The sequence below is a fragment of the Rhinolophus sinicus genome, linkage group LG11 (assembly GCF_036562045.2).
Source record: "Rhinolophus sinicus isolate RSC01 linkage group LG11, ASM3656204v1, whole genome shotgun sequence".
Classification (NCBI taxonomy): domain Eukaryota; kingdom Metazoa; phylum Chordata; class Mammalia; order Chiroptera; family Rhinolophidae; genus Rhinolophus; species Rhinolophus sinicus.
Window position 1 is genome coordinate 11,822,239 of NC_133760.1, and position 27,535 is coordinate 11,849,773.

General features: G+C 41.5%; 3 protein-coding genes across 3 annotated transcripts; all 3 read left to right on the forward strand.

The window, feature by feature from the left end:
• The first annotated feature begins 857 nt into the window (after positions 1-857).
• On the forward strand, positions 858-7,117 carry LOC109457996 (EP300-interacting inhibitor of differentiation 2). Its single transcript, XM_074314329.1, has one exon. The coding sequence runs from the start codon at positions 2,461-2,463 to the stop codon at positions 3,004-3,006; it is 546 nt and encodes a 181-aa protein (XP_074170430.1). The 5' UTR covers positions 858-2,460; the 3' UTR covers positions 3,007-7,117.
• Positions 7,118-14,444: 7,327 nt separating this feature from the next.
• On the forward strand, positions 14,445-14,934 carry LOC109443236 (NADH dehydrogenase [ubiquinone] iron-sulfur protein 6, mitochondrial). The gene is given in 2 exon segments (XM_019723499.2): positions 14,445-14,476; positions 14,478-14,934. Coding segments are annotated over 2 exon segments (369 nt in total). The 3' UTR covers positions 14,815-14,934.
• Positions 14,935-20,658: 5,724 nt separating this feature from the next.
• LOC109457992 (EP300-interacting inhibitor of differentiation 2) lies at positions 20,659-22,059 on the forward strand. Its single transcript, XM_019751304.2, has one exon. It carries the CDS (start codon positions 20,837-20,839, stop codon positions 21,503-21,505), a length of 669 nt encoding a protein of 222 aa, XP_019606863.2. The 5' UTR covers positions 20,659-20,836; the 3' UTR covers positions 21,506-22,059.
• Positions 22,060-27,535: the final 5,476 nt, after the last annotated feature.

Below are 27,535 nucleotides of genomic sequence, written 5' to 3' on the forward strand. Positions count from 1 at the left end.
GAAAGAGATATGACATAGAGAGTTGATGGCGATCAAGGTTCAACGAGAAATCTTTGAAGTGCCTCTTTGAAGGGACCTCCCCAAATCCCATTTTTCTCAAACCTCCTCAATCCAAATTCCTCATGGTCTCTCAGCAAATAAGGCATTTCTCAAGAAGTAGAAAGCCTTCCTTTCCCAGTTCTTTTGCTCCTCCCAGACTGTGTTGACACCCCCAAAAGAAAAGAGAAAGCTCTGCTCTAATACCATTCTTGACGCCCAAATCTGCAAAAGCGGCCTCTGTGGCGCTGTCCATGGTGCTGCCCAAGTGAAGGGCAGGACGGGCAGAATAAGAGAACTTTTTTTTTTTTTTTAATGAGTCATAGCTCAAAAAATCCTGATAGATGAAGCATAAATTTATCTTTGGATTTTCTGAACCCAAATATCTGAATTGTTTCAGATTTTTCTAACAGGAATTTTTATGCAACAGAGTTTAAGCCTGGAGAAAAGTCCATTTTCATCAGCATTTCATATATGAATCACGCAACAATTTTTAAATCTTTCACCTATTTTTTCACAAAGAACAAAGATGCTGTAAAAGTTGCTCAGAAAAAAAATGTTTTCATTTTCATAAAACTGCAATGGTAAGACAGACCTACATTCCACACAATGGTCTCAAACCATTTATCAAGAGGGATGGAAATTTCCTTACCCTTCCCTCACAAAATAGACACAACATTAATATAGGAATAATTCAACAAGAATTAGTAATTATCCTGAATATTAAAATAGTAGTGTGTTCTATCAATAAGGAGTTGATGTAAAAATTAAGACGTTGCAACATAATCAAAGAAAGAAAGAAGTGCTAGCTACATGTTTATGGCATTAGAGCAATATTTTATTTTCAGGGCTCACAAGATGAACTTTAAAAGTTTGGTAAATATCAGAGAGGCAGGATCCCTATCTTAGAGACTTTAAATGCCAACATCAGAGGCTTGTATTTTGAGGACATTTGTGACCTTGGGAAGATACAAAGCAGTAAAACAACAGGGTCATCTTCTGGCATAAAAAACTAATAAATATAACAATAAATGAAAACCAAGTGTCACGACCCCTGAAGATTGTCCCATTCTCAGGGTCCCTTGTGTGAAAGCTGTCACATAGAAAGAAAGCCTGATTTGGGGCTCAGAGATGTTAATTTTGTGGGGCCTGGCACAGAGAAGCCACTTAAAATAGGTGTGTGGAGAGAGTACAGGAGTACTGAGTGAGCCAGTGTCCCTCAGTTCTAACCTGAATATTTAACCAGGAACATTGTTTAATGCTCATAGCAATACCATTGATACTAGGGAAAAGCTAGAAATAATCCAAATATCAAAAATAGGTGTCTCTCCCAATTGCCTCCCAAGTCCTCACCTTTCCAAGCAAACTACATCCTGAATTTGTTTACCAGTTCTATTAACAGTTTTACTATGTCTGCAAAACAATTATAAAGAAAACTGTAAAACACATAATTTAATAGGAGACCTGAATAAGTGGACACATATACCACATTTATGGAGAATAATCAATTTTAAAAGATTCCAGTTCTCCCCTAAATTAATCTAAGAAACCATGAATTTCTAAGCAAAATCCCAATAGGATTTTTATGGAAATTCTCAAACTGACTCAGCCTCATCAGATATCAATAAATCATATATTAAAGTGTATGATGTAATTATAATAAGACAATTTGCATTGATGTAGATAAGCAAATAAATTAATACAAGAGAACAGAGGGCCCAGAAGCAGACCCAAGCATAGAGGTGGCATTACACGGGAGCCTGGAACACAGAACCCCTGGAAGTTACAGCAGTGAGAGCTGGCACTCTGCAGGGTTACAACAGCAGGGTAAGCAGAGAAGTCTGCCAGAAAGTTAGACTCGAGAGGGAGAAAAAAGAAGGTCGGAAGGCTGGGAGAAAGAGGAGATGAAAGCAGAGGAAAACAGGATGAGGAGAGCGGTAAAAAGAGAGGGGGAGGAAGTGAAGGGAGGAGGTAGCAGGGGAAGAGAGAGTAAGGGAAGGAGGGAGGGGAATGTGAGGAGGGGGAAAGTATGACGTAACAGTGGCCGTGGGAAGATCGTTTCAGGTTTCCAGAACCTAACCTTGCAGCGCTTTCTAAAATAAGATGGGGACTGAGATAGACCTGTGTAGGTGTGTCTTGCAAAGAATTACTTGACTCAGTTTTGGAACATGAAGCAGCGTCTGTCCGTCGTTGGGGACTAGGGCCGACTGCCTCCCGGCTGGAACTTAGTATGAGGAATCTTCTCACAGGCGTGGCCGCCACTCAAGCGCAAGCGTTAAAAACACGCGCGCGCGCGTACACGCACCCGGCACGCACGCGCACAGGAATTGGCACACGCACGCGCTTACGTGCTCACACACACAATCGCACTGTCGCTGTAGTTCGGTGTTTCTGGGAGCGGCGGCACTCAGCTCGCGGTCGGCTATGTCCCAGCAGCACGCAGACAGCAGTGTCCCGCAGGTGGGCGCGGCGAACGGCGAGCGCGACCTTCCGCCGGCGGAGGTAGGTGGCCAGACGTGGGAGACGGCCCTGGCGCGGCCTGCGGAGCCCGTGGAAGGCCGAGTGGCAGATGCAGGCCCGATGGCTGGGCCACGCGGGGAAGGACACCCTGAGAGCCGGCCCAGGTCCCGGCCCCCGCCCCAGAATGAGAACGGCCGCGGCCAGGCTGCGTGCCCACGGCCCCATCGCGAGCCCGAAGGTTTCCGGCCTGACTTCGGGCAAGCGCAGCCAGTGTTTGGGGAAGAGGTGCCCAACGCCCGCGGCAGCCGGTTAAGAGGGTTTGACGTACCCAACTGGGTGTTTATGGATGTGTGCAGAGCGAGGGAAGTGGCCCACGACGCCAGCTGGCAAGCGTGTTATCCCAGTGTCTACCTGGATTATTTTACATTTATCGAAGATCTCTTTGCATCTGTGGCTCTCAGTCGTCTGGCTGCGGAACTCGGCTGTGATAGGCTCAAAGACAGGGAGTAGAGTCACGCGACGCCTTTTACATTGAGAGAGAAGGAAGCCATCTTCAGAGGACGCTGTCATTTTCTTTTGGGTTCACAGAATTGTTTGCCAATCCTACAACTAGACCGTCTTTACTTGGGGGGAAACTGTGTAATTAAGGGAGAAGAGAACAATTCTTACAAGATTGAAAAAGAAGGAAATCATCGGGAAACAGCAGAAAACAAGTGGAATGAATCTTGGGTCTTTTGAAGGCTGTTTTCAGAAAAATGCTCATTGATGACGATTATTGTCCTTGCACTGTGGAAAGTATCTTTTATGGTTGCCTCACTATAAAGGTTGGTTTTGTGAGAATAAACCTTGCTCAATAATTTGCCAATAATAGAGCCCATGGATGTTAACCAAGGTGAACAGAAAAATAACTACAAGACCAAATTTCTGAATTTATGCATACCTGGAGAATTAGGGCTGGAAAACTACTGGGAACTTTTGAAATTTTAGAATTTGTGATGCCTTCGTGTCATAACAACAAAGATCAATTACTTAGTGGAAGATTAATTTTGTGTTTTTGTGTATTTAAAATGACAGTTAAAATCAAAATAGAACAAAGCATATATTGTATATATTATGTGTTATAATGTTTTCAAGAACATCTGAAATATGGGAAGGACATGTTTATGAGAAGAGAAAAGGTATAAAACATACAGTGAAAAATCTTCTTTGCATGTTCCCTTTCCCCTTGTTTCCACTACAACCCCATAGGTAGTCAGTTATTAGTTCTTTGTGTTTTCTTCCAAAATGTCATCGTAGACCAAAAGGCAAATACGAATATAGGTTATTTTCCCCCTCTTTTTACACAAAAGATATATACAAAGGGTGCCAAAATAATGTATACACATTTTAAGAAAAGAAAACTGTATCAAAATTGTAATACCCAATATACACCGATAACAAAAGACGAATACAAGTCACGTTTGACTTCTGCAATTACACCAGGTGCTCAAAGTGTTACCATCAGCGTCCAGACACTTCTGATTATAGAAAACTACTGCTTGAGCAACGCTGAACAAAGTGTCCACTTGTATACATTTTTTTGGCATCCCCGGTATACTAGTTCATGCCTTGATTTTTTTTAATTACCATTATAACTAGAGGTCTTTTTAAATCCTTACATAGAAATCTTCCTAATTCTACAAAGGTGCACTATTCCGTTCTACAGATGTACTGTAATATATTTAACCAGTTATTTCTTGATAAACATTTGGGTTCTACTTTTCTTTCCTGTTACAAATAATATTACAGTGAATAGCTTTGTATATATAAAACGTGCAAGAAAATCCACAAGATGAATTCCAATAGATCAAAGGGTATATGTATTTATAATTGTAATAGATGTTGCTTCTATCAATGTTTTCCTCCATCTGTGTTTTACTGATTTGCACTTTCATCCACAGAGGAGATGCGTGCCTGTTGCCTCCCATCCCAACCAGTACATTGTATTCTTAAATTTCTGGAATGTTGACAGGTAAAAATAGCTGTTTGATTTCAGTTGAATATCCTTTGATAGGTCTAATAGCTGTTGTGAAAGTTAGCCAGCTACAAAGTTAGAGGAACAGTCTACACAAAACTCCCCTCACTTCTGATACCAGCTGCAAGTTTGGGGGTCCCCACAACCATCTTAGGTTCAACAATTCACTAGACAGATTTACAGAACCAAAAGAAAGCTGTTACACTCACAGTTACAGTTTATTACAGGGAAAGGCTACAGATTGAAATCAGCTAAGGGAGGAAGTCTCTAGGCCAGAGTCTAAGAGGGTACCAAATGTGGAGCCTCCAGATGTCTTCTCCCGGTGGAGTCAGGACACTGTTACTCTCCTAGCATTAATGTGTGATAATACACACAGATTATTGTCAACTAGGGAAGCCCACCTGAGCTTTGGTGTCCAGAGTCTTGAACCTCCATGGTCGACTGCCCACATAGCTGACTTCAATCCCCAGTCCCTCTGGAGGTTGACTAAAAACTCATGACCCAAAGCCCTCACTATAAATCACATTGTTGCTATCTGGCTTCCCCAAGGCCCTCACTCTAAATGACATTGTAGTTATCTGGCTAGGCATAGGGCCCCAGGTAAACAAAGACACTTCTATCAGGCATGACACACCATGGGCTTAGAAGTTATCTCCCAGAAGCCAAGGGCAAAGGCCAGACCTCTCTTTGGTCAAGGTTAAATTCTTTTTTATGTATCCATATTGATTTCTTTCCCCATGAACTACCTGTCCATAGCTTTTATCCTTTTCCTATTGAATTATTAGTCTTTTTTCTTACTGATTTCTAGAGCCTCTTTATGTATTAGATTAGCCTTTTGTCTGATAAGAGTTGCAGAGACTTTCCCCCAATTTACTTGTCTTTGATTATTGTGAAAGTCTTTTTATAATGCAGAACTTTTTGTTTTTCATTTACTCAGTTTTTATCTTTTACAGCTTCTGGATACTGAGACATATTTTTTTCTTACTCATTCCCAGGTTATAAAGAAATTATACTATATTTTCTTTTCAATTATTTTTAGTTTCTTTTTTTCCCATTTAAATCTTTGAACCATTTGGAACTTATCTTGATGTACAGTGTAAGGTAAAGATTCAAATGGAGTTTTGCTACCCAGTTGTCCCAATACCATTTACCAAAAGTCCAACTATTGCTTCATTGATTTAAGTTTGAGATCCCACTTTATCAAAAATTAAATTGTGTTTGTCTCTATTTCTGGACTACCCACTTCCATGACTTTTTATGTACTTGCAACACATAGTTTGAAGTACTGAGACTTTATCATATGGTTTTAATATCTGGCAATGGTAGTTCCCATTTAGCATTTTCTTTTTTTTAAGAGTTTTCCTACCTGTTCTTGCTGGGCTATAGTTCCACGTAAACTTTAGAATCAACTTACCAGTTTCAAAAATAAGTACTTTATTTCTGTTAAGATCACATTAATCTATGAATTAAAAAGAAGTATTGCTTCTTTATAATATTGATCATTGCTATTAAAGAACTTGGTTGGGTATCCCATTGATTTCTTCATGTACTTTTTTCATCCTTCAGTAGAATTTAAATTTTTCTTCAAATAGGTTTTACATATTTTTTGTTTAGGTTATTCCTAGATTTTTGTCTTTTTGTGGATATTTTAAATAGAATTATGGTTTTGGTTAAATCTTTTGAACAATTTCTTTGGATAGTAGTAACTCTTTACAGTGACAAATGAGAAAGATATTAGGTTGGTGCAAAAGTAATTGCAGTTGAAAAGGTTAAAAATTGTAAAAACCACAGTTACTTTTGCACCAACGTAATAATTGTGAGCCTCATCTTTAGAGACAATACTTTTAGTATTTTCACTTCTAGTATGATGCTTTTTGTGGGCCTGGGTTACATGTATACTCGTATACCATGTAAAGGAGTTTTCTATCCCTATTTTTTTAGTATTTTTTCTTTTATTAGGATTGGTGGTTGGATTATGTCAAAGGCCTTTTGGCCATGGAGATAATTAAACGGTACTTATTAGATCCATTCCTATGATGAATTCACAGACTTTGTAATAATGCATGATCCTGGATGTGAAACAGTCTGGTCAGGATGTATTCTTTTAGTGTGCTCCTGACGCTGTTCATGAATATTCTGCTTAGGGTTTTCCATCAATATTCATGAGTGAGATTGCTATATACTGCTATTGTTTGGTCTTTCTCAGCTTTTAAAACTGCTGTTGTACTTACTTTATACAAAGAATTTAGAAGTTGCATTAATTTTGCTGTGCTCTGAAACACTTTAAAATGCATTAGGGAGGTAAATTATTGGTCCTAACAGAGGAATAGACTTCCCACCCATTGACACCAGGTTTGGCTGTTTGCCTTAATTTGGCCAGTGAAATGTGAGCAGTAGTGATGAGTGTCACTTCTGAACAGGAGTTTGAAGAGCATTGCATAGTTCCATCATTCATGTTTTCCATATTGCCACAAAAATGGGATGTCCCAAATAGGCAAGCTTCTTCAGGCCGGATCCTGAAATGAGGAAGCTATGTGGAGCAGAGGCACAGCTGACCCAGAGCAAATGTGTAATATAAGTAAAAATAAACGTTGCTGTCATAAACCATTGAGATTTGGGTGATGTTCTTTACCATAGCAAAAGTTGATCGATGGAGACAAAGTCACCTTTTTGGGACTTAGTAGGATTAGCCTTTAAAACCATTTGGAATGTTCTTTTAGAAGAACAGCTCTTTGCTTCAGGAAAAGTGTTTTCTCACTGATTGAGAAATAGCAGTTTCTAAATTGTTTATCCTATATTTACTCATCACATGCCTGTCTCACCACCTTATGGCAGCAGAGGCTTTGCTAAACTAGTAGAATCGTCAGGTAATGTGTGGTTTCCTTAACATTAAACACTTTCCAATGGTTTCTCCTCAAAATTCAATTTGAGCTACACCATTTCGTGCTTTGGCAGTGCTAGTGGTCATCTACAGGTTAATCAAGTTTCCCTGAATTTCCTAGGATTTCAGAAACCAGCCCGGAGTCTTTCTTCACTAGGACCCCAGGGAGGCCACATATATTGGGGAAGAGTTTCTGTACCCTGAGAGTTCGGGTCCAGCCTCACTCCCGACAGCTGTGGCTTCAGCTCATTTGGAGCCATACAAATCTTAGACGAAGGATGAAGCAAATGAAGTACTTGTGTCAACCCAGCACTGGAGCAAGTCTCCTGAGAGAGCCTTCAGTCACAGAGAGGAGAGGCTCTGAGGACAGAGCGGGCATAGCAGTGGCTAGAAGAACCTTCACCAGATGCCCCTTAAAAAGGCGTCTCAGAACTCCAAGACACGAGAAGGGATCTTAGACAATGCCTGACACCTGGTAAGATGTGCCTGTGTCCCCGCATGCCCGGCCCATCCCCTCCGCCGGCGCCAAACCAGCTGCCCTTCTCCCTGTGTTCCCTGGCGGAAACTTCCAGCCTTCAGGAGAAAAGTGAGCAGCCTTGTTCCCAGCACCGACATCAGCGACACCTATACAACCCGAGGATGAACTGAAGGTGGAGAGCTGGCACCCGATGGATGGTCCAGAATAATAGCAACAATAAATACCCAACATGTGCACAGCACTTATTATGTTCCAGCCACTGTAACAGGCATGTTACCTCAGTTAACTAATCACAACCCTCAGGTAAGTACTATTATGCCCATTTCATACATGAGGAAACTGAGTCACAGAGCTACGAAGTCACTTGTAGGCAGTCACACAAATGAGCTAACTCCCCAGATATTCACAGTGGAAGGGAAGAGTTGTACCACAGCAGGAAGGATTGCACTTTCCAATTACAAGATAAGAGTGGACAAGAGAAAAGATTTCCAAGGCTGATGAAGTGGCATGTTCAGAGTTGCCTTTCCATTTTCTCCACACCCTGGTGAGTTTCTACTGTGGCTCTCCGTCGTTTTTTACTCCCATGAGCCCTTGAATAGGGAGGTACAACAGGGATGGAAGAGTCAACATCTTGGTCGTGAGTGGATGGCAGTCCTATGAGCAAGTCTCCCTGAGCTTGGAGTCGTCTCATAGCCTAGGGGATGTGGGGACAGGGAGGCTATTAGAAGAGAAATAGGTGAGCTATACTAGTCTATGACGGCGGCCATAACACCACAGACAGTGGCTTAAACAACAGAAACTTATTTTCTCACAGCTCTGGAGGCTGCAAGTCCAAGTTCAAGATGCCAGCCTGTTTGTTTCTGGTGAGACCTCTCTCTTTGGCTTGCAGGTGGCAGCCTTCTCTTGTGTCCCCACAGGGTCTTTTCTCTGTGCACACGTGTCCTTGGTGCCTCTTCCTCTTATAAGAACGTCAGTCCTATTGGATTAGGGTCTAGCACTGTGACCTCACTTAACCTTATTACCTCCTTAAAGGCCCTAGTATCTCCAAACATGGTCACACTGGGCTTAGGGCTTCAACATGTGAAGTGGAGGGGGACATAATTCAGTCCATAGTATGTGCTAAAAACATGTGGTATCCAGTAAGTTCTCAAAAACTGGGAGCAATGGTAGTGAAATGAGGTACATGGGAAGGAAATCAGCACCAAGAACCATAGTAATGGTGCCTCCCTGTCTGCCAAGTAATTGTGGGCGATTAGTTAACTAAATATTTAACCACTGGACCAGGGTTATATGAAGGCCTCACTCTGATATCCAAGAAGGTCCTGTAGCCTGCACCTGAGGAAAGCAGGCTTAGCCTCAACTGAATGAAGCTCCTTAGGGTTTGGGGCTGAGGCTGAGAAAACTCGAAAAAGGTGCTTGGAACCAGATCTAAGTGACCCCAAAGTTCAAGTTCCTGACTATTTCAGCTGTGGCTTCTGAGTATACCTATAAATAAAGACTACTGTAAGTATATCTTTTGGACAAAGAAGGGACTAGGTAATATTTCTCCCCCTTGTGGCAGCTGTAGCAGGGAGTGGGATCGCAACTAAAGCATTTAGAAGAGGATTGCAGCCTCTGTTGGGGAGCCGTCTCCATGGATTTGCACCAGGACTCCCAGAAAACTACTTTCTGTGGAGAGAGGGTTCAAAGGTTTGATCTATTCAGGAAGCTGTAGCACAGCAGCTAGATATAGGACTTATTTAAGGAAGAAAATGCTTCTGCGGTTTCTTATTATCAGGCTTAGAGGTTTTAGAGGCTCAGCCTGAGTTATTTATAATGCAGTTAAGTTAGTGAATATCGTCACCCATTATTGGCAGTATTCACTAATGTTTATAAAGAAAAGCATTTGTGAAACTCATAGGTCTGGGAAACAAGGACAGTGTCTCTCTCTCCTGGAGGTGGAAAATCATACAATAGAGTCATGTCAGGCACAATTGCAGTTTTCCTTTGTAGGCTTTGTGGTCTTGCAGGCTACACATAGAAGCAAAATATCCATTTTTCTTTAATATAGCTGTTGAAGGAAAAGCCAGTAAGAAACAATGCATTAAGTGAGTAATGATTTACCAAGAAATACAATGTCACTTATTTTTAAATTTGGATGAAAAGAGAATGGTTCTGGGTATATTGGAGACCTTGGTATTGTGAAAGAATATCTTGCAACAATATGAACTCATTCAATCAATAAACATATACTTTTTGTCAAAAACCATTATAGGTGCTAAAATAAACAAGGGCTGGGGAGTGTAGGTATATTACAGTGAACTATTTCGTAGTATTTCAGTTGGCCAGTATTGTGGATGGATTCGAAATAATCAAAAAATGAAGGCAATATAATTGAATTAACAGCATGGTCTTGAACAAGTGATAGTCTCATTAGCTTTCAACCTGGAATTGGGACTATTGTAAGAGTTCAGTTAAAACAGTGGTTCTAGTGTAGGCTATGCATTAGAATTAGCTGGGGAGGTGGAAGTTCCCATAGCACAATGGTAGCACATCTGACTCCAGATCAGAAGATTCCAGATCACAAGTTTGTGTATTCAAAAATACACGGGAAGCTCTTAAAAACCCCAGTTCCAGGCTGCTTCTGACAATAATCAAGTCAGAATCTCTCAAGGATTCAGGCATGAACAGTTTTTGAAGCTCTTGGGTGATTCCAATGTGCAAACAGGACTGAACCAGTCAGTGGGTTAGAAGAATAATTTGTTGCAGGATTAATGTTATTATGTGGAGCATAGTAATATCCTTCACAAGAGGTATTAAGGAGGTTTGGGAAAACACTTATCTGAGTGTAACCTAATTTTATCTGACCCAGCAGAATGAATAAGCTGAGTTTCCGCTTCATTTTCTTTAGTGAAACACAAAGGGGGGAAAGGTACAGAGACAAGAAGGCTTCGCTGAATTTTTTACTTACTGGAAGTCCGAGAACCAGTAGGTTTTGAATGGGGCATCTCAGTTCCACTTCTGAAGGGACTTCCAGAAATGGTCCATCACAAAACACATAGGAAGTTTCAGAGGAGAACCCCCACTCAACAAGTTAACAATAAGAGGAAGCACTTAATAAATCAACTGCTCTGACATGAACCCAAACAACACTCACAGGAAGAAATGAGCGGTGCATGACAGCCTGAATTTTCTCTCAGCACCAACAGTCTCAGAAGCCATCAGCAAATCTGGAAAAGTCCCTTGGAACTCTGTTCCATCAAGCCCTTGTTTCTATCAAGAATTTGACTTGACTGCCCTCTAGTGGGCTGAAGACTGACCCTAGGGTGACAATGGAGAGAAACCATGGGCCAAACTCACTACACTTTGCCTAGCGGTTCTAAGTGGAGTGTAGATTCTGGAGGACCATTTCCAGGATCCTCTGAGTACTGAACTCTATTTAGAGATTTATGTGGAAATTTGTCTTTCCAACGTCTGTTCACAGTAGTGACTTAGGGAAAAGGACAGCAAGAAAAAAATTAAAGTAGGACAGCAGAAGAATGCTACTAAAAATTTGAGCTAGCCTTTGTAGGCTAGAGATTAAAGTACAATGACCAACTTTTTAAAAATACATCTTTGGAAAAGATCCAAGAGGAAGACAATTAATAATCTAATTATTGATTGGTTAGAAGATCAATGTAACCTAAATAGAAATTTTCTTTTTTTTTTTTTTTAAGAATTAGGAAGAATAAAGAGGTTGTCATGCAATGCTGGAAAAATATAGCCTGTGAAAACAATAATTCATTATTTGACTCAATAAATATGTATTAAGCATTTCCTACACACCAAACACTGTTATCAGTATTCAAGTAGACAAGAGTGGTCCATAGGATTATTACAGTGAAATACTTGCCAATAGTTAGTAAGTTTGCCTCTATTATGGGTGGGTTAGGAACAATAAAGAATGAAGATACTGTAACAGAATTAACATCACAGAGATCTTGACCATATCACTCTTCATATCATTAGCCATCAGAGAAAATGATTGGGCCTGTTTCAAGGATTTGGTTAGAGGAGACCTTGTTGCACAAGAGTTGTTATTACAGGATTGATACCCTCTCTTCTTCTGATCCAACAGGATACTGGGGAAAGGCTTCACCCTGTTTAAACTAATGTCAAGTGGACTAAGAATTAATGAGCCAAAACTCCAAACACATTGAGGCCAAAAGGGAAAATGTACATTGAATTTGTCATTGAATTTCTTACCAATCATAAGTCACCAAAACAGTAGATTCAGGATATGGAATCTCAATCAAGATGCAAGAAGAGTTATCCACTGGAATTTACAAACAAGATCTTCACCCGTCAGAGCTGGGGCTCCAAACCACATTTGTCTGATTTGTGGTACATGGGTCCCCTAGAGCAATAATCATATAATTTAATTTAATATCTTACTACTGACATGACTTTTTCCCCAAATAGAATCATAAACCCCCTTCTGACTTGAGATTCAAACCATGGAGAAATCACGCTGGAAGCTCCTAAAAGCATCCTGAGTCTTCCTGTGCTTCTACCTTTGCCCCAGTGACAGGCAGAATGTAACCTGCATTCTAGAATTGTCCAAGAACTTTACAGTTCTGCTGGAAGCTAATCTCAAACCATTATAATTCCTGAGGCCAACAGGATGGGGTGATGGAAAATATCTTTAATGAAACAGTATATTTGCATATGCTGAACTCAGAGAAGCAAAAAGTAGAATGGTGGTTCCTAGGGGCTGGGGGGTGGGGGAAGTGGGGAGATGTTGTCCAGAGGGTACAAACTTCCAGTTATAAGATGAATAAGTCCTGGGGGTCTAATATTCAGCGTGGTGATTATAATTAATACTGTATTACGTACAGTTGCTAAGAGAGTAGATCTTAAATATGTTCACTATAAAAAGAAAGTAATCGTGTGAGGTAATGAAAGGGTTAACTTCCTATTGTAATTATTTCACAATATATAAGTATATCAAATCATCACATACAACTTAATCTTATACAATGTTGTGTGTCAATTATATCTCAGTAAAGCTGGGGGAAAAAACAAGCCTTTTTCTCTAGACTCCTTGCTGTTTTAAGATCAGGTTTCTTAAGGACTATGGTCCTAAGCTTCCTGGAAACCCTTTGTCTAGCTGGGATGCCCTCTTAGGTACTGCCTCATATTTTTGGAGGTCATAACAAAGGGTCATAAAGTCACACCTTTAATTTGATCTATGCTCACAGGCTGTTTTTCTCTTTGATATTCTCTGGCTGGAGAAACTGGATATGAGAAAAGGTTTTCTTTCCCAACCTAGCAAGTCATAGTCCTTCTATATTTCCTCCAAATTCTCCTAAAAAATCAGCCAATTCCTTCTATAGGTCAACCCTCTCTTGTTATGCCTTACCATACTTATCAATGAATAACCAGCATTGTCCTAAGGATCTCCTTAGCCAAATACCTAGAATTTTTCCATCTTCTAAGTAACTATAGGCAACAATACCAATTACTTCACGACGTGGGTCACCATTTCTTCTGCTCCAGTAACAATTTCCTCACTATTTACTCCACATATTTTAGTCTTTTGTTAGGGCAGTACCCAACACTTGGTGCCAATTTCTAGAGCAGTTTTCTATTGCCACAATAATGCCACATGACAGATCACATAAAACACTGTGGCATAAGACAATAAGCATTTATTTGGGTTAGGTCAGATGGTAAGTCAGCTGGGACTGATGGGTCTTGAGTGCTTTGTCTGACACCACTTCTCTCAGCTCCATATTGTCTTTTACCTTCCAGCAACCCAGTCCAGAGTTGCTCTCATGAAAGAGACAGGGGTCTGACCAAGAATGGAAGCAGGAAACGCCTCTTGAGATCCTCTCAAAATTGACACTCTATCAGGTCTGTCACATCCTATTGGTTAATGTAAGTCATAAGTCCAGCTCAGAGTCAGGAGGTGGAGAAAAAGAATCTACATCTTGAGGAAAGGGGCTGCAAACTCATATTACAAAGGGTGTAGAAACAGGGAGGGTGGAGAATTGGGGCCATTTTTGCAATTAATACAGCGCAGTAACAATCTTGGAAAGAGACAAGATTTGTAACATCCTGTTTAGAAATCACCACAGCATTAAATGAATCAGAAGAGATTCACAAATCTGGAAAATCGTCCCCATCAGAGCTTAGAGGAAGAAGCATCTGTGTCTACCAACAAGTCGACCCAGCCCATCTAGTAAGCAGAAGATATAAGGCCTAGGATAATAAGAGGAGATAAAAATGCAGAAATGACATTGTGATGTACCCAGATGTCCCAAGCAGATTCCGAGTTGTGCTTTCATCCCACATCCATCAAAGTATTGATTGAATTCTGAGGTCAACATGAGTATTTATCCTTTCAAGAAAAATCTTTGTTTAGAGCAAGGACAAATTTCCCACCAGTGCTATTTATTACAGGCTTTGTGGCCTTTGGGAGAAGCAGATCCCATTCTTTTCCTTATAAACTCTTAATCTCCTCTTTTAAAATGATAATCATATGACCATAGGTGTGATTCTCGTGTGTTTTTTTTCTGTAAAAAAAAGTCAACATGGAAGGGTCAGTCCGCAAGATGGCGGCGGCAGTGACCTTCTCCCGGCTGCTGTGCAGGGGCGGCGGCGCTGAGCCTTCCCCCGGGAGCCAGGTGTTTCGGGGTGCGGATCTCGCCGACCAGGGAGAAGGTCACGCACACCGGCCAGGCTTATGAAGGTAAAGACTACAGGAAAATTCTATTCGTAGGTCGTCAGAAAGAGGTGAATGAGAACTTTGCCATTGACCTGATAGCTGAGCAGCCCGTGAGTGACGTGGGGAGCCGCGTGATAGCGTGTGATGGCGGTGGGGGGGCGCTGGGCCACCCGAAGGTCTACATCAACTTGGACAAAGAAACGAAGACTGGGACGTGTGGTTACTGCGGCCTCCAGTTCCGACAGCAGCACCACTAGGCAGCCAGTTGCCTGGGCCTCGGCCGCGTCCTTTTACATGTTAGTGTAAAACAGGCAGATGCTCGCGCTGTGCAAGCGTGTCCTGGTGCCAATAAAGCGTCTTGTCCAGGAAAAAAAAAAGTCAACATGGAGCCCCTGCTATTGGCTCCCTTAACTGCTTAGTCTGCAGCATAACTGAAATTGTCCTCAGTGATCCTGAAATTATGGCAGCAAGTCAGAGACTGAGACGCTGCAGCTGTTACTGACCAAACCGGGTCAGTTACTCAGGAGTTACCTGCCAAAAGACAAGTCTAAGATGATTTTATGACAAGGAACTTTTTGCAAGCAAGCACACACTGGAGGTCACTTCCCAAAGTGGTGTGTCCCCTAACAAAGGATCAGATTCATCTTTATTCAGGAAAATCATGCATAAATATCAAGGTGAACTTCTTTATTGCGTATATAGGTGGGGACATTGCTACACATTCGCAGTTAGAAAACATGTCTATATATACATCGCATGTTCAAAGATGGTGGGAAATCTCCACCACTGGGAGATTGTAGTATTCCAATGAGGGTATAATGAGAAAAGTTCATGAAAAGGGCACTAGAGGGTCCAAGCCGCTTCGGCTGGCCTCAGTTGGTTTCATGGGACCAACCCCCTGGTTCTGCCAAACATCCTGACTTGTTCCTGAAAAACAGCTCCAGCAATCATCAGTGTCAGGGATGGCATAGGTATGGAAGGGAATTTAACTAACATCAGACTTTCTGTTAAACTCTTAGCAAATTACAGGATATGATTACACAGACCTTATAAAATCTAGGGTGATGTAAGTGGGTTTGCAGGTAAATCCAAGCAAAGTTATGAATTCTAAATAAAATTTAATCTATGTTAGGCTACCTGCTAGACTCTACGTATAGGTTAGGTTGCACACCCACAACAGGATCAGTCTTGGGAGCAATAGCTAACCTGAAATCTATCTCAGACGTGTTTTATAAATGTGGTACTTGGTCCAGGAAAATAAAAATGCAGCCTCATGATGTATAGATGAGACTTTAATGCCTCAGTAAAATAGCTACTCCTGACAGAGAAGAAAACAATGAGCCACTAAAGTTAATTTCTGATGCCCATGAATCATGGCATCACGATGGGGGTCACCACCAGCAAAATCAGTGGTGGAATTTCCTTTTATGATGTTTTTAATGTTAATTAAACTAAAGAGAAAGTAACTGGAGAGCTAATATTTAAGATGCATGTCATAATATTATGGGACATATAAAAAGAGTGGTAATGAATATGCAGGAAAACGAACTATTAGGAAAACAAACCACAATGAAAATCATGGGTGAATCTCATAAAAATAATGTGCAAAAGAAACCAGACATGAAAGTACATGAAGTTCAAAAAATAATCAAAACTAAACTACGCTATTAGTAATGCACCACTAAGTAGTAAAAGAAAGCAAGGAAATGATTACCATTAACATCAGGATAGTAGTTACCTCTGGGTAGAAAGGGGAAGGTAGTGATAAGAAGGTGGGAAGGGTTCTGGGATACTAGTCAGTTTCTTGACATGAGTGGTGGTTACATGGATGTTCACTTTGTGATCAATCATTCTACTCTATAGTTGTATTTTGTATACTTTTGTGCATGTTATATTGCACAAATAAGATTTAGAAAAAAATAAATGTCCAAGACTAGCAAATCAATTTTAAAGATAACAAGAAGGGAATAGTATTATAAAGTATTAGCAGTTAACAGGATTGGTATGGTGATGGAGAGATCCAAGATGGCAGAGTAGATAAACACGGTGCCTGCTTTCTTCCATGAACACGTTAAAATTACAACTAAATTATAGAACAATCAACCTAGACAACCATCTGAAGTCTGGTTGAACAGAATTTTTATAACTACAGAGTCAAGAAGAAGCCACGCCAAGACTGGTAGGAAGGGCAGAGATGCAAAACTGGCTGGCCCCAAATTTCTGTGTGTTGGTTGAAAACCAGGAGGGATATCTCGGCCACAGAGGTTCCCCCAGGAGGAACAAGACACCCCAACTCCACACCAGCCTCCCCAGCCAAGAGTGCTGGTACTGGGGAGAATAGTCCCCATAATATCTGGCTGTGAAAAACAGTGGGGATTCTGACCAACCAGGATGGAAGGCTTTAGAAAACCCAGATGTCCTCTTAAACAGCCCCGGCATAGACTCTCTCACTCGCAGGCACTCATCTTGGGCTCCAGCAGAGGGATAGTAACTTGTGGGGCATCAGAGGCATATGGGGGACAGAATGATGTGTGTAGCTTCAGAGAAAGGGTTGGAGGACAATCACCATTTTTCCTGGGAGAGAGGCCTTCTCCCATGCAGGTGGCAGGCAGCTGCCATCTTTAATGTATTGAGCCCTCCCCCTACGCTTATGGCCAAATCTGAATCTGATTGGTCTGTTGATCTCTTTTTTCCACCCTGCTGACTCACTGGGACCTCACCCCACTGAACTCCCCAAATGCAGGAAGCACTTTCTCCATAAGCAGCCAGCCCCACCCACATTTCACTCTTTCTTGGAAAACTATCAGATTCCACAGGTCCCGGCAGTCAGCAGCTGGTCTCAGTGTGCTCTGAGACTTTTGCTAAGTAGCTCCAGGCTCAGGACTGGCACCAAACCAGAGTCTACATTAACCTGTTGACCACAATTCTTCCCTCTAATGACTCCCTGAGATCCTGCGTTACACAACTCGTGTACTGGCACAAGACTTTATCAATGGCTGAACCTTAAGGGAGCTGGCAGGTGGCAGCAGGCCTCTGGGTGTCCTGGATTTTTGTGGAATTACCCCAGACCCAGTACTGGTAGCAGATATTCTCCCTTTACAGTGTGGCGTCTCACACGTGCTTCCAGGTTTAGCACAGGCAGCAAACAACAATGGATTGTTTTGTAGCTCCTGCCACATATTCCTTGGCTGGTCACAGGCAGTGGGTGACCTGGGCCTGCACCAGAGCCCCTCCCAAGAGACCCCAGAACCAACATACTTGGACGTTGATGTAAAATCACAACAGAGCACCACCCAATTAGCCCCATAAGAGGCACTTCCAAAGGGAAGTCTCAACAGGTACCAGAGCCCACTGGGGTTAATCCCACTCAGTGGGGTAAGCCCCACACATAGCAGCCTGTAAGCTGTGGACATGGCCAAACCCCAAGCCAATCAGCCTGAGGGTCAATCCCACTCACTGATGTGCCAATAGCAACCAAGACTCAGCTATATCAGGAGGGCACACATAACCCACACAAGGGACATTCCTGGAGCACCTGGAGCAGGCCAGAGCCTGCACAGGGCACCTACTACAAAAGGCTAGACTGGGAGACATAGAAGATCTACCTAATGCATAGAAACAAACATAGAGATAGCCAAAATGAGGAAACAAAGAAATGTGTCCCAAATGAAAGAACAGCAGAAAACTCCAGAAAAAGAACTAAACGAAATGGAGGCAAGCGACCGACCAGATAAAGTGTTCAAAACAATGGTTATAAGGATGTTCAAGGAACTTAGAGAGAACTTCAACAAAGAGATTGCAAGCATAAAAAAGGACATAGAAACCATAAAAAAAGAACAAGACCGTAGTGAAGAATACAATAATCAAAATGAAGAATGCACTAGAAGGAATCACCAGCAGACTAAATAAAGCAGAAGATCAAATCAGTGATTTGGAAGACAAGGTAGCAGAAAACACCCAATCAGAACAGCAAAAAGAAAAAACAATCCAAAACCATGAGGATAGTTTAAGAGACTTCTGGGACAACATCAAGAGTAACAACATTCACATCATAGGGATACCAGAAGGAGAAGAGAGAAAGCAAGGGATTAAGAACCTATTTGAAGAAATAATTACCGAAAATGTTCCCAACCTGGTGAAGGAAATAGACATACAAGTCCAGGAAGCACAGAGTCCCAAACAAGATGAACCCAAACAGGCCCACACCAAGACACATAATTAGAATGGCAAAGGTTAAAGACAAAGAGAGAATCCTAAAAGTAACAAGAGAAAGGCAACTAGTAACTTATAAGGGAGCTCCCATAAGATTGTCAGCTGATTTCACAACAAAAACTTTGCAGGCCAGAACAGATTGGCACAAAATATTCAATGTGATGGAAAGTAAGGACCTGCAACCAAGATTACTCTACCCAGCAAAGCTATCATTTAGAATTGAAGGACAGATAAAGAGTTTCCCAGACAGGAAAAATCTAAAGGAGTTCATGACCACCAAACCAGTATTACAAGGAATCTTAGAGGGACTTCTTTAAGAAGGAAAAGAAATAAAGATCAAAATTATGAATAATAATATGGCAATAGCTACATGTCTATCAACAATTACTTTCAATGTAAATTTAAATTCTTCACCAAAAGACATAGGAGGGCTGAACAGATAAGAAAACAAAACCCTTACATATGCTGCCTACAGTCACTTTAGATTGAAAGACACACACACAGATGGAAAGTAAAGGGATGGAAAAAAATATTTCATGAAAATGGAAACAAACAAACAAAAAGTAGCAATACTTACACCAGACAAAATAAACTTTAAATCAAAGGCTATAACAAGAGACAAAGAAGGACCCAGTAATTCCACTTCAGGGTATTTATCTGAAGAAGCTCAAAACACTACTTTGAGGGGTCATGTGCATCCATATGTTCATTGCCACATTATTTACAATGGCCAAGATGTGGAGACAGTCTGGGTGTCTGTCAATGGAAGAATGGATAAAGAGGAGATGGTACATATATACAGTGCAATATTGCTCAGCCATGGAAGGGAATGTGTTCTTGCCATCTGCGGCTGCATGGATGGACCTGGAAGGTACTATGCTGAGTGAAGTGTAGGACAGAGAAAGACAGATGAAATGTGATTTCACTTATATGTGGAATCTAAAGAATAGAATAAACAAAAAAAACAGAAACAAACTCATAGATACAGAGATCATATTGATGGCTGCCAGATTGGAGGGGGTTTGGGCGTGAGTGAAAAAGGGGAAAGGATTAAGAAGTACAAATTGGTTGTTACACAGTAATCATGGGGATGTAGGGTATAGCACAAGGAATATCATCAACAATATTGTATTAGGTTGGTGCAAAAGTAATTGCGGTTTTTGCAATTATTTTTAACCTTTTAAACCACAATTACTTTTGCACCAACCTAATAATAACTATTTATGGTGTCAGATGGGTACCAGATTTGTTGGGGTGATAGATGGGAGGGTGTTGGGGGGGCAGGGTGAAAATATGAAGGGATTAAGTACAAACTGGTAGTTACAAAATAGTTATGGGGATGTAAAGCAAAGCACAGGGAATATAGTCAATAATATGGTAATAATTATGTATAGTGCCAGGTGAGTACTAGACTAGTCAGGGCAACCATTTCTTAAATCATATAAATGTCTAACCACTATGCTGTACATTTGAAATTAATATTAAATAATTTAGAATGTCACCTATAATTTTAAAATTTTTAAAGGGGAGAAAAGGTGATGGAGAATTTTTTTAAAAAGTCAACAGGACTGGTACATGAAGATAGGCAAATGAATAAATGGGAAAAAGAAACCCCACCCCACCCAAAAAAACCACGAATCTAAAATAATGGGCCTGGCATTATAATCACTAGAGAAGAATCTTAGAGAGAAGTATCCGAGGATGGAATCTTGGGAAAGCCAACAAGAAGCGATCTTGTAAGACTTTCTTATAAACATTAAGCTGGTCGAAAAGTAAAATGTAGCTGGGCACTGTAATGTTCAGAGCGATGGGATGGGGACGATTTCAAGTGTGTTGGCGCTTCCAGCCGCTAGGTGGCACATGGAGGCTCCCAGGCACTTGAGGATGACGCATGCGCAATGCTCTTGCGTTCAACCGTAAAAATGTACGCTCGCGCACACCAGTTTGTACACAGCGTTTACCCGTGCGGATCGCGCTCGTGCACGCGCACTTCAGAGCACACTCGTAATCGCGCTTTGCGGTTATTCCATTTTCCTGGAAGCGGCCAAGCTGAGCCTGGGGTCTGAGATGGCCGAACGACCCGCAGACAGCAGTGTCCGGCAGATGGGCGCGGCGCACGGCAACCGCGAGGATCCGCAGGCGGAGGTAGGCGAGCAGAGGTGGGACCCGGCCCGGACGAGTTCTGGGGAAGCCAGGGAAGGTCTGATTACTGCGGCCTGGGAAGATCCAGTGGCGGCGCCCAGAGACGGTCGGATGGAGGAGGCCCGAGAAGGTTCGATGGCGGCGTCCAGGGAAGGCTCGGCGGCGACGGCGGCGGTCGCCAGGGAAGCCCGGATGGCAGAGGTCGCCCGATTGTTGGCGGAGCCAGCCGAGGAAGAGGGTACTGAGGGCAGGCCCAGGTCCAGGTCCGGGAACGGCCCAGGCCTGGCAGCGTTACCGTATCTCCGCCTCCGTCACCCACTGAGCGTTTTAGGGATCAATTACCAGCAGTTCCTCCGCCGCTACGTGGAAAACTACCCGATTGCTCTGGACAGAATACAGGAGCTTGGAGAACGCCGCCGGCGGTTTGTGGAAGCCTGCAGAGCCCGGGAAGCAGCGTTCGATGCCGAATATCGGCGGAATCCTCAAAGGATGGATTTTGATATGTTAGCGTTTACTGTAGCTCTGAGTGCATCTGAAGTTATCAATCCTCTGATAGAAGAACTTGGCTGTGATAAGTTTATCAATAGAGAATAGTTTAGTGATGAAACTACTTCCAGAAGAACCTTTGCATTCAAAAGTCTTACACTAATCCTGTAACTTGATTTTTTTAAAAGTCACAGTATATGAGAACAAAGCAATGCACAGTTTGAAAAAAAGGGGAAGCTTATGAAAAAGATTCAGAAAAGAAATAGAAAAAATGTCAAAAGCACTATGACTCCTCTTAGGTTGAGTTTGTAATTGATCCTGACTTTTTCCCTGCATTTGGGAAACGTTTTTGCAAAATTGCTTCACTTAAAAAGTGAAGAGTGGTTTTATAAAATTAAGGCTTGATGAAGAAAAATTGCCACTAATGATGATGAAAGGAATCATCAAATAGCGATGATAGGAATAAAGGAGTTAAAGCCGAATTATTAGGACTATGGAGAGAACTTGAAATTGTCAGAATATGTGCTGTCTTGTCAGGTTCAACAGTTTTTAGTGTAAGATTGATTTTTGTGTTTTCTGAAGCATTTCAAATGGCAAACAAAGTGAATATTGTATTTGTTGCATGATAAATTATATACTCAAGAATATTTGAAATTTCTGGATTTTTTTCTTTCATTCAATTTTTAATTTTTATGTAAATTTTTTGGTAAATCTATTCACAAGCCCTCCAAAATATAAAATATACAGTGAAAAGTTTTCCATCCCTGCCCCCCTCCACCCAGTACCTGCCACCATTACCCCCATTTGTAACCACAGTACCGTCTGCCCTTTCAGTTTCCTTATGTATACACAAGCAAATACAAATCTGGTGGTCGTTTTTCGTTTCTTCACAAAAGTTGGCATATTATATTTACCGATTTATGCGTTGCTTTTTCGTAAAAACATATCTTGGAGATCCTGCCAAACCACTAAATTTCCTCATTCTTTTTTAGAGCTGCATTTTATTCCATTCTGTGATTATGTTGTAATTTAACCAGGAACACAATGACGGGCATTTTGGTTTTGCTCGTCTGCCTCTAATCTTGTACGCGTATCACACGGCATGTACACAGATACAGTATTGCTTCAATTCTAAAGGCACTTTTCCTATGTTGACATCTCTGAAATTGGGGTATAACTTACAGTTGACGGTGTAATACAGGATTTTCATAAAAATAATGGTGCATCATATAATCAGCAGCTTCTTAGATTCTTTGTTATATAGAATACTTGTAGGGTGAATTTCCAGAAACAAGAATTCTGTGCCAAAGTTACTCATTTGAAATTTTGTAGCTATTGCTAAGTTGTCATCCCTACATACACAGTTTTGCACTCCCACCAACTGAAGAACATGGACATTTTCTCACAGCCTAACCCACACAACAGCCATGAAATGTCTGGATTCTGCCAATCTAAATAGTAGTTGAAATATGGTAGACCAGTTTTAATTTGCTTTTCTCTTATAAATGAAGTTAAATATCTTTTCATTTAAAAGTCATATACCCATTTCCATGAACTATCTGTTTATATATTTTATCCATTTCTCCTGCATAATTTTGTCCTTTATTGACTCTAGTAGATATTTAGGTAATAGTCATATGAGATATGGTAATAACTTAGGATGTGAGTTATGGAAATTTTTTCCCAGTTTGTCATTTGTCTTTGGTTTTCCTGAAAGCCTTTTGGCATGGAGATTTTTACATTTGTGTTTGTTTCCTGTTTTCTTTTAAACCTATAAGATTTTGAAGCTCAAGTTTTTCTTGGTATATGTGTGTGCTTTCATTGTTCATATTTGAATCTCTGAACCATTTGGAATTTATTCTGACGTACAGTATGAGGTAAGGATCCAAAATGTCTGTTGTAGGTGGCTACTCGATTGCCCAAACACCAGTTACTAACTAGTCCATCTTTTCCCCACTCATTTTGTTTAAAGATGTCCTCACCCAACTATCCTAAAGTATTCTCGAGAGCTTACTCTAGCCTTGACTATCCTTTCCCTTATAAATACTTCAGTATGTGTTTCTACAGATAAGGACTTTTTTTAATTAACATTATCTTTATCATAGCTAACCAAATTAACAGAAATTCTTTATCATATTATACCCAGTCTGTGTTCAGATTTCTCCAGTTGTCTTTAAAATGGCTTTCAACAGTTGATTTTTTTCATCAAGATTCCAACAAGATCCACACATGGCATTTGATTGACATGTCTCTTAAATCACTTTTAATCTCTAACAGTTCCCTTTCCATCCTTTTTTGTGCCATTTATTTCAAGAAACTAGGTCAGTGTCCTGTGTTTACATTAATAAAATGGCTTAGTTCCATGTTGCTACAATGTACAGCTAAAAATACTGAATTTTAAAGTCACATTTTCTGTGTGGTCATGCCATCAACTTGGAATACAATTAGCTTTATTGGTTTTCATTTGTTTTGCATTTGTAAATATTGCTTTGTTATTTTCTTATTTAATTTTATATTTGTTAATACAACTCACTGGATAGCGCCTCTCCCCAAACCTTGCAGAGACCCTCGATTTAGGAGGAACCTTAGGGCAGGACTAAGACCAAGTGGAGAAAGGAAGTCGGAGGGACTCCCCCAAAACCTGTTTTGCGGCGACATCTCCTGGGAGTCCCTCAAGGCAGACACAGTCACCAAGCTGCCAAGGTAGGGAGCCTCAGGAAAAGACCTGGGCTCATCTGAACAAGTTCTGGTCTGGAGTCTCCCCTTTCCCAGTGCCCAAAAACAAAAGGACCAAGGAAAAAAGCCAAGTTAGTTGTATGTGATGGTGTGAGCGACTGGCTTGAGTGAGTGCAACTAGGTAAGTCTCCCGCATTTGAGTGACCATGCGGGCTCTTTGTCAGAGTGGGTGTGACAAAGTGACTGTGTAGTGAGGCGAGGCTGTGTTTCTTGTTACTTTGTGAGAGTTGAAGAGGTGCGTAGGAGAGGAATAACAACCAGCATCCAGGGCTCAACAAATGTTCCTTGATACTGTTCCAATAAAATCCACTCACACTACAAACTCCTTCACTTTGGTAGCCTTGAGTGAAGATCTGAGGGGGTCACAGGGCTGGGGTCACCCCATGGTGAGAACAGAGCCTTCCCACCTGGCCGGCTGCTTTCACTTCTGTACTTCAAGCCGTTCTCCCCCTCTCCTCGTCCCCTTCTCAGTAGCAAAATCAAGTCCTCTTCTTATCTCTCAAGGCATTTTAAGGAGTATTTTCTCTTGCTTGAACAATGTAAGCTGCATGATAGTGTGGACAATGAATTCTGACACCAATTCCCCAGAGTCAGCCAAACTTCACAGGTTAGCGACCGAGTCCTCCACAAAACTGCCCTCACTCCAGACACGAGCTATAAGTTCGAGGTGCCCAGGCCACTCACTTAATGACAAGCTGGTTACAAGTTCAAGGATTCCCACTGCCCCCTTAGGTTCAGTCATGCTCTAAAATGACTCACAGAACTCAGGAAAACACTATGGTTATGAATACAGCTTTATTATAGCAAAAGATACAAGTCATAAGCAGCTAAAGGGAAAGATGCATAACTCTGGGAGAGTCCCAAACATGATGTTTCTGTCATCCTAGGGGACATATCACACTCCTGACACATACTACATGGATGTGTAAAAATATGCAGTGTTGTCAACCAGGGAAACTCGAGCCCTGAAGTCAGATTGATACTAGTGGCTCAAAGACCGGCAACATTAGTTATCACACAGCATGCTGGTTCTTCCGAACTAATACTGGCGCTTCCTTAAGAATTCTGATAAAAATGAGTCTCCACCTACTAATATTAATGCTTCAGTTATCTACTGTTATATAACAAACCACCCGAAATTTGACTGGCTTTAAACAACAACCATTTTTATTATCGCTCACTACTCTGTAGGTTGACAGGGCTCAGCTGACCGGTTCTTCTCCACACCATATTGTCTGGAAACTCAACTGGGTGAAACATCCAGGATGGCTCACTCAGGTGTCTGTCACCTCGGTGGGGAAAGGCTGGAAGGCTGAGCCTCTCTCTCTTTGTGCTTCCAAGGCCTCTGCCTCTCCACATGGTCTCTCCACAACAGTGTAGCCAGATTTCTTATATGGCGGCCTTGGGCTCCCAAAAGTGCAGAGATGGAAGCTTCCAGCCCTTTTTAAGACTCAAGCCTAGAACTAGCACACTTCTGCCTCATTCTGTTAGTTCAATAGACCAAGCCCATTTCAAGGGGAGGGCATGATCCACGGGAGAGTGTCCTGAGAGTGGTTCACTGGGAGCCACCTTTGGGAACCGGCCACCACAAAAGACTTAACCACTATTGCCATCTGTGGAGAGTTTACTGCGAGCCAGGCACCGACCTTGGTGCTTTATATATAGTATCTCAATGGATTCTCAATGGTGTGAGGTAAAGAATATTAGTATATCCATTTCACGGATGAGAAAAACTGAGGCTTACTTGCTGTATTAGGGTTCACCAAAGAAACAGAACTAATATGAAAGACTTCTCTTTCTCTGTATATATGTATACTGTATATGTATATATCCATACTGTATAGACAGAGAGATTTTTAAGGAACTGGCTCACTCAATTGTGGAGGCTAGCAAGTCCAAAATCTGTAGAACAAACCAGTAGGTGTAGGTTCAGGTAAAGTTGATGTTACGATGTTGTGTCTGAAAGCTGAACACTGGCAGAATATCTCTATTGCGATTTAGAGAATTCCTTCTTCTTCAGGAAATCTTAAGACCTTCAACTGATTGGATAAGTCCCCCCACAATCTGGAAGCCAATCTGCTTTACTGAAAGCCAACTGTTTGTAAATATTAATCACATGTTTAAAAAATATCTTTACAGCAAACATCTATAGTAGCATTTGACCAAACAATTGGTCACCATAATCTAGCCCAAGTACACCCATCTAAGACGTAGTAGAGTTGAGGCTCAAGGTCAGCTTTTTTTACTCCAAAACTCATACTAATTACCAGTTCATCAGTGATTGCCAAAATGGACCAACTTTAGAAATGAACTGGAGTACTGGCAAGAAAAATGTTTTTTCCAAGACTTGACTCCAACTCTAGAAGATACTTCTTAGCATATCTATCCAATCTGTCCTTTCTCCAAGAATCTTGCCCACCCTGTCAATATTTGATCTTAGTGACTCCATTCAGCCCCCACAATTATAGTTGATTTTATCAAAGGTGGCACTTGGACTAGGCTGGGCCAGTGAAATTTGCTCAGTTCATACTGGAGCTGGACCATCAAGGATGGACTCCCTACTTTGCTTCTTACCAGCAGTGAGATCTGAGGTGAGTTATTTACCTCATCTGGCCCAGTCTTCCATCTTTAAAATGGGGGCGATGTTAACAATATCTACCTCATATAGGTACCTTATAAAAAAGTATCCAAAGCCTGTACAGTTTCAATAATGGAAGTCTTCAACCTGACCAAGGAGACAAGTGAGGCAAAGAGCCGCCCCGAGGTCCTGCAGCCGCCCTGGGAGGTGTGGGTCTGGTCATTAAGCCATTTCAGAGAACTTGCTCTGATGAGGTCTCAGTTCAACTGAGAAGCTCTCTTAGTAAAACAAGATTTGTGTAAATATTCATAACTATTTCAGCAGGCCGTGTTCCCTGTGAAGGTCAAATCTACCCAGGCAAGTGTTATTCAACAAAGGGCTCTCTTCAGATTCCTACAGCCGCAGACACTGGTGCCAGGTTCTGGGAAAACGCCCTTCAGAAGGAACGTGTGGTCCTGCTCAGTTGCCAGACTTGAGGTTTGGTTGCCCTGGTGACAGCGGTGCTGTTGACATCTCCGTGTTCCCAGGCAGCATAAATACTCAGAATTTTTATTTCTCCTCTGCCACAAGCATGTCAGGAAAATATACAAACTCGTGGGTCTGCCAGATTTCTTATTTTCACAAAGCTGTAAAGACACTTGACTCATTCCCTCACCTTCTTCAGGTCTTTGGCTCGAATCATGCTCTGTTCACCGCATACAACTACACACACACAAATGCTGCAGAACCCTCTCTTTTCCCTCCCTCATTTACCCCACAGAATTTACCACTTTCTGTATTCTACTTCAGTTCCTTATTTATGTTGTTCATTGATTCTCCCATAA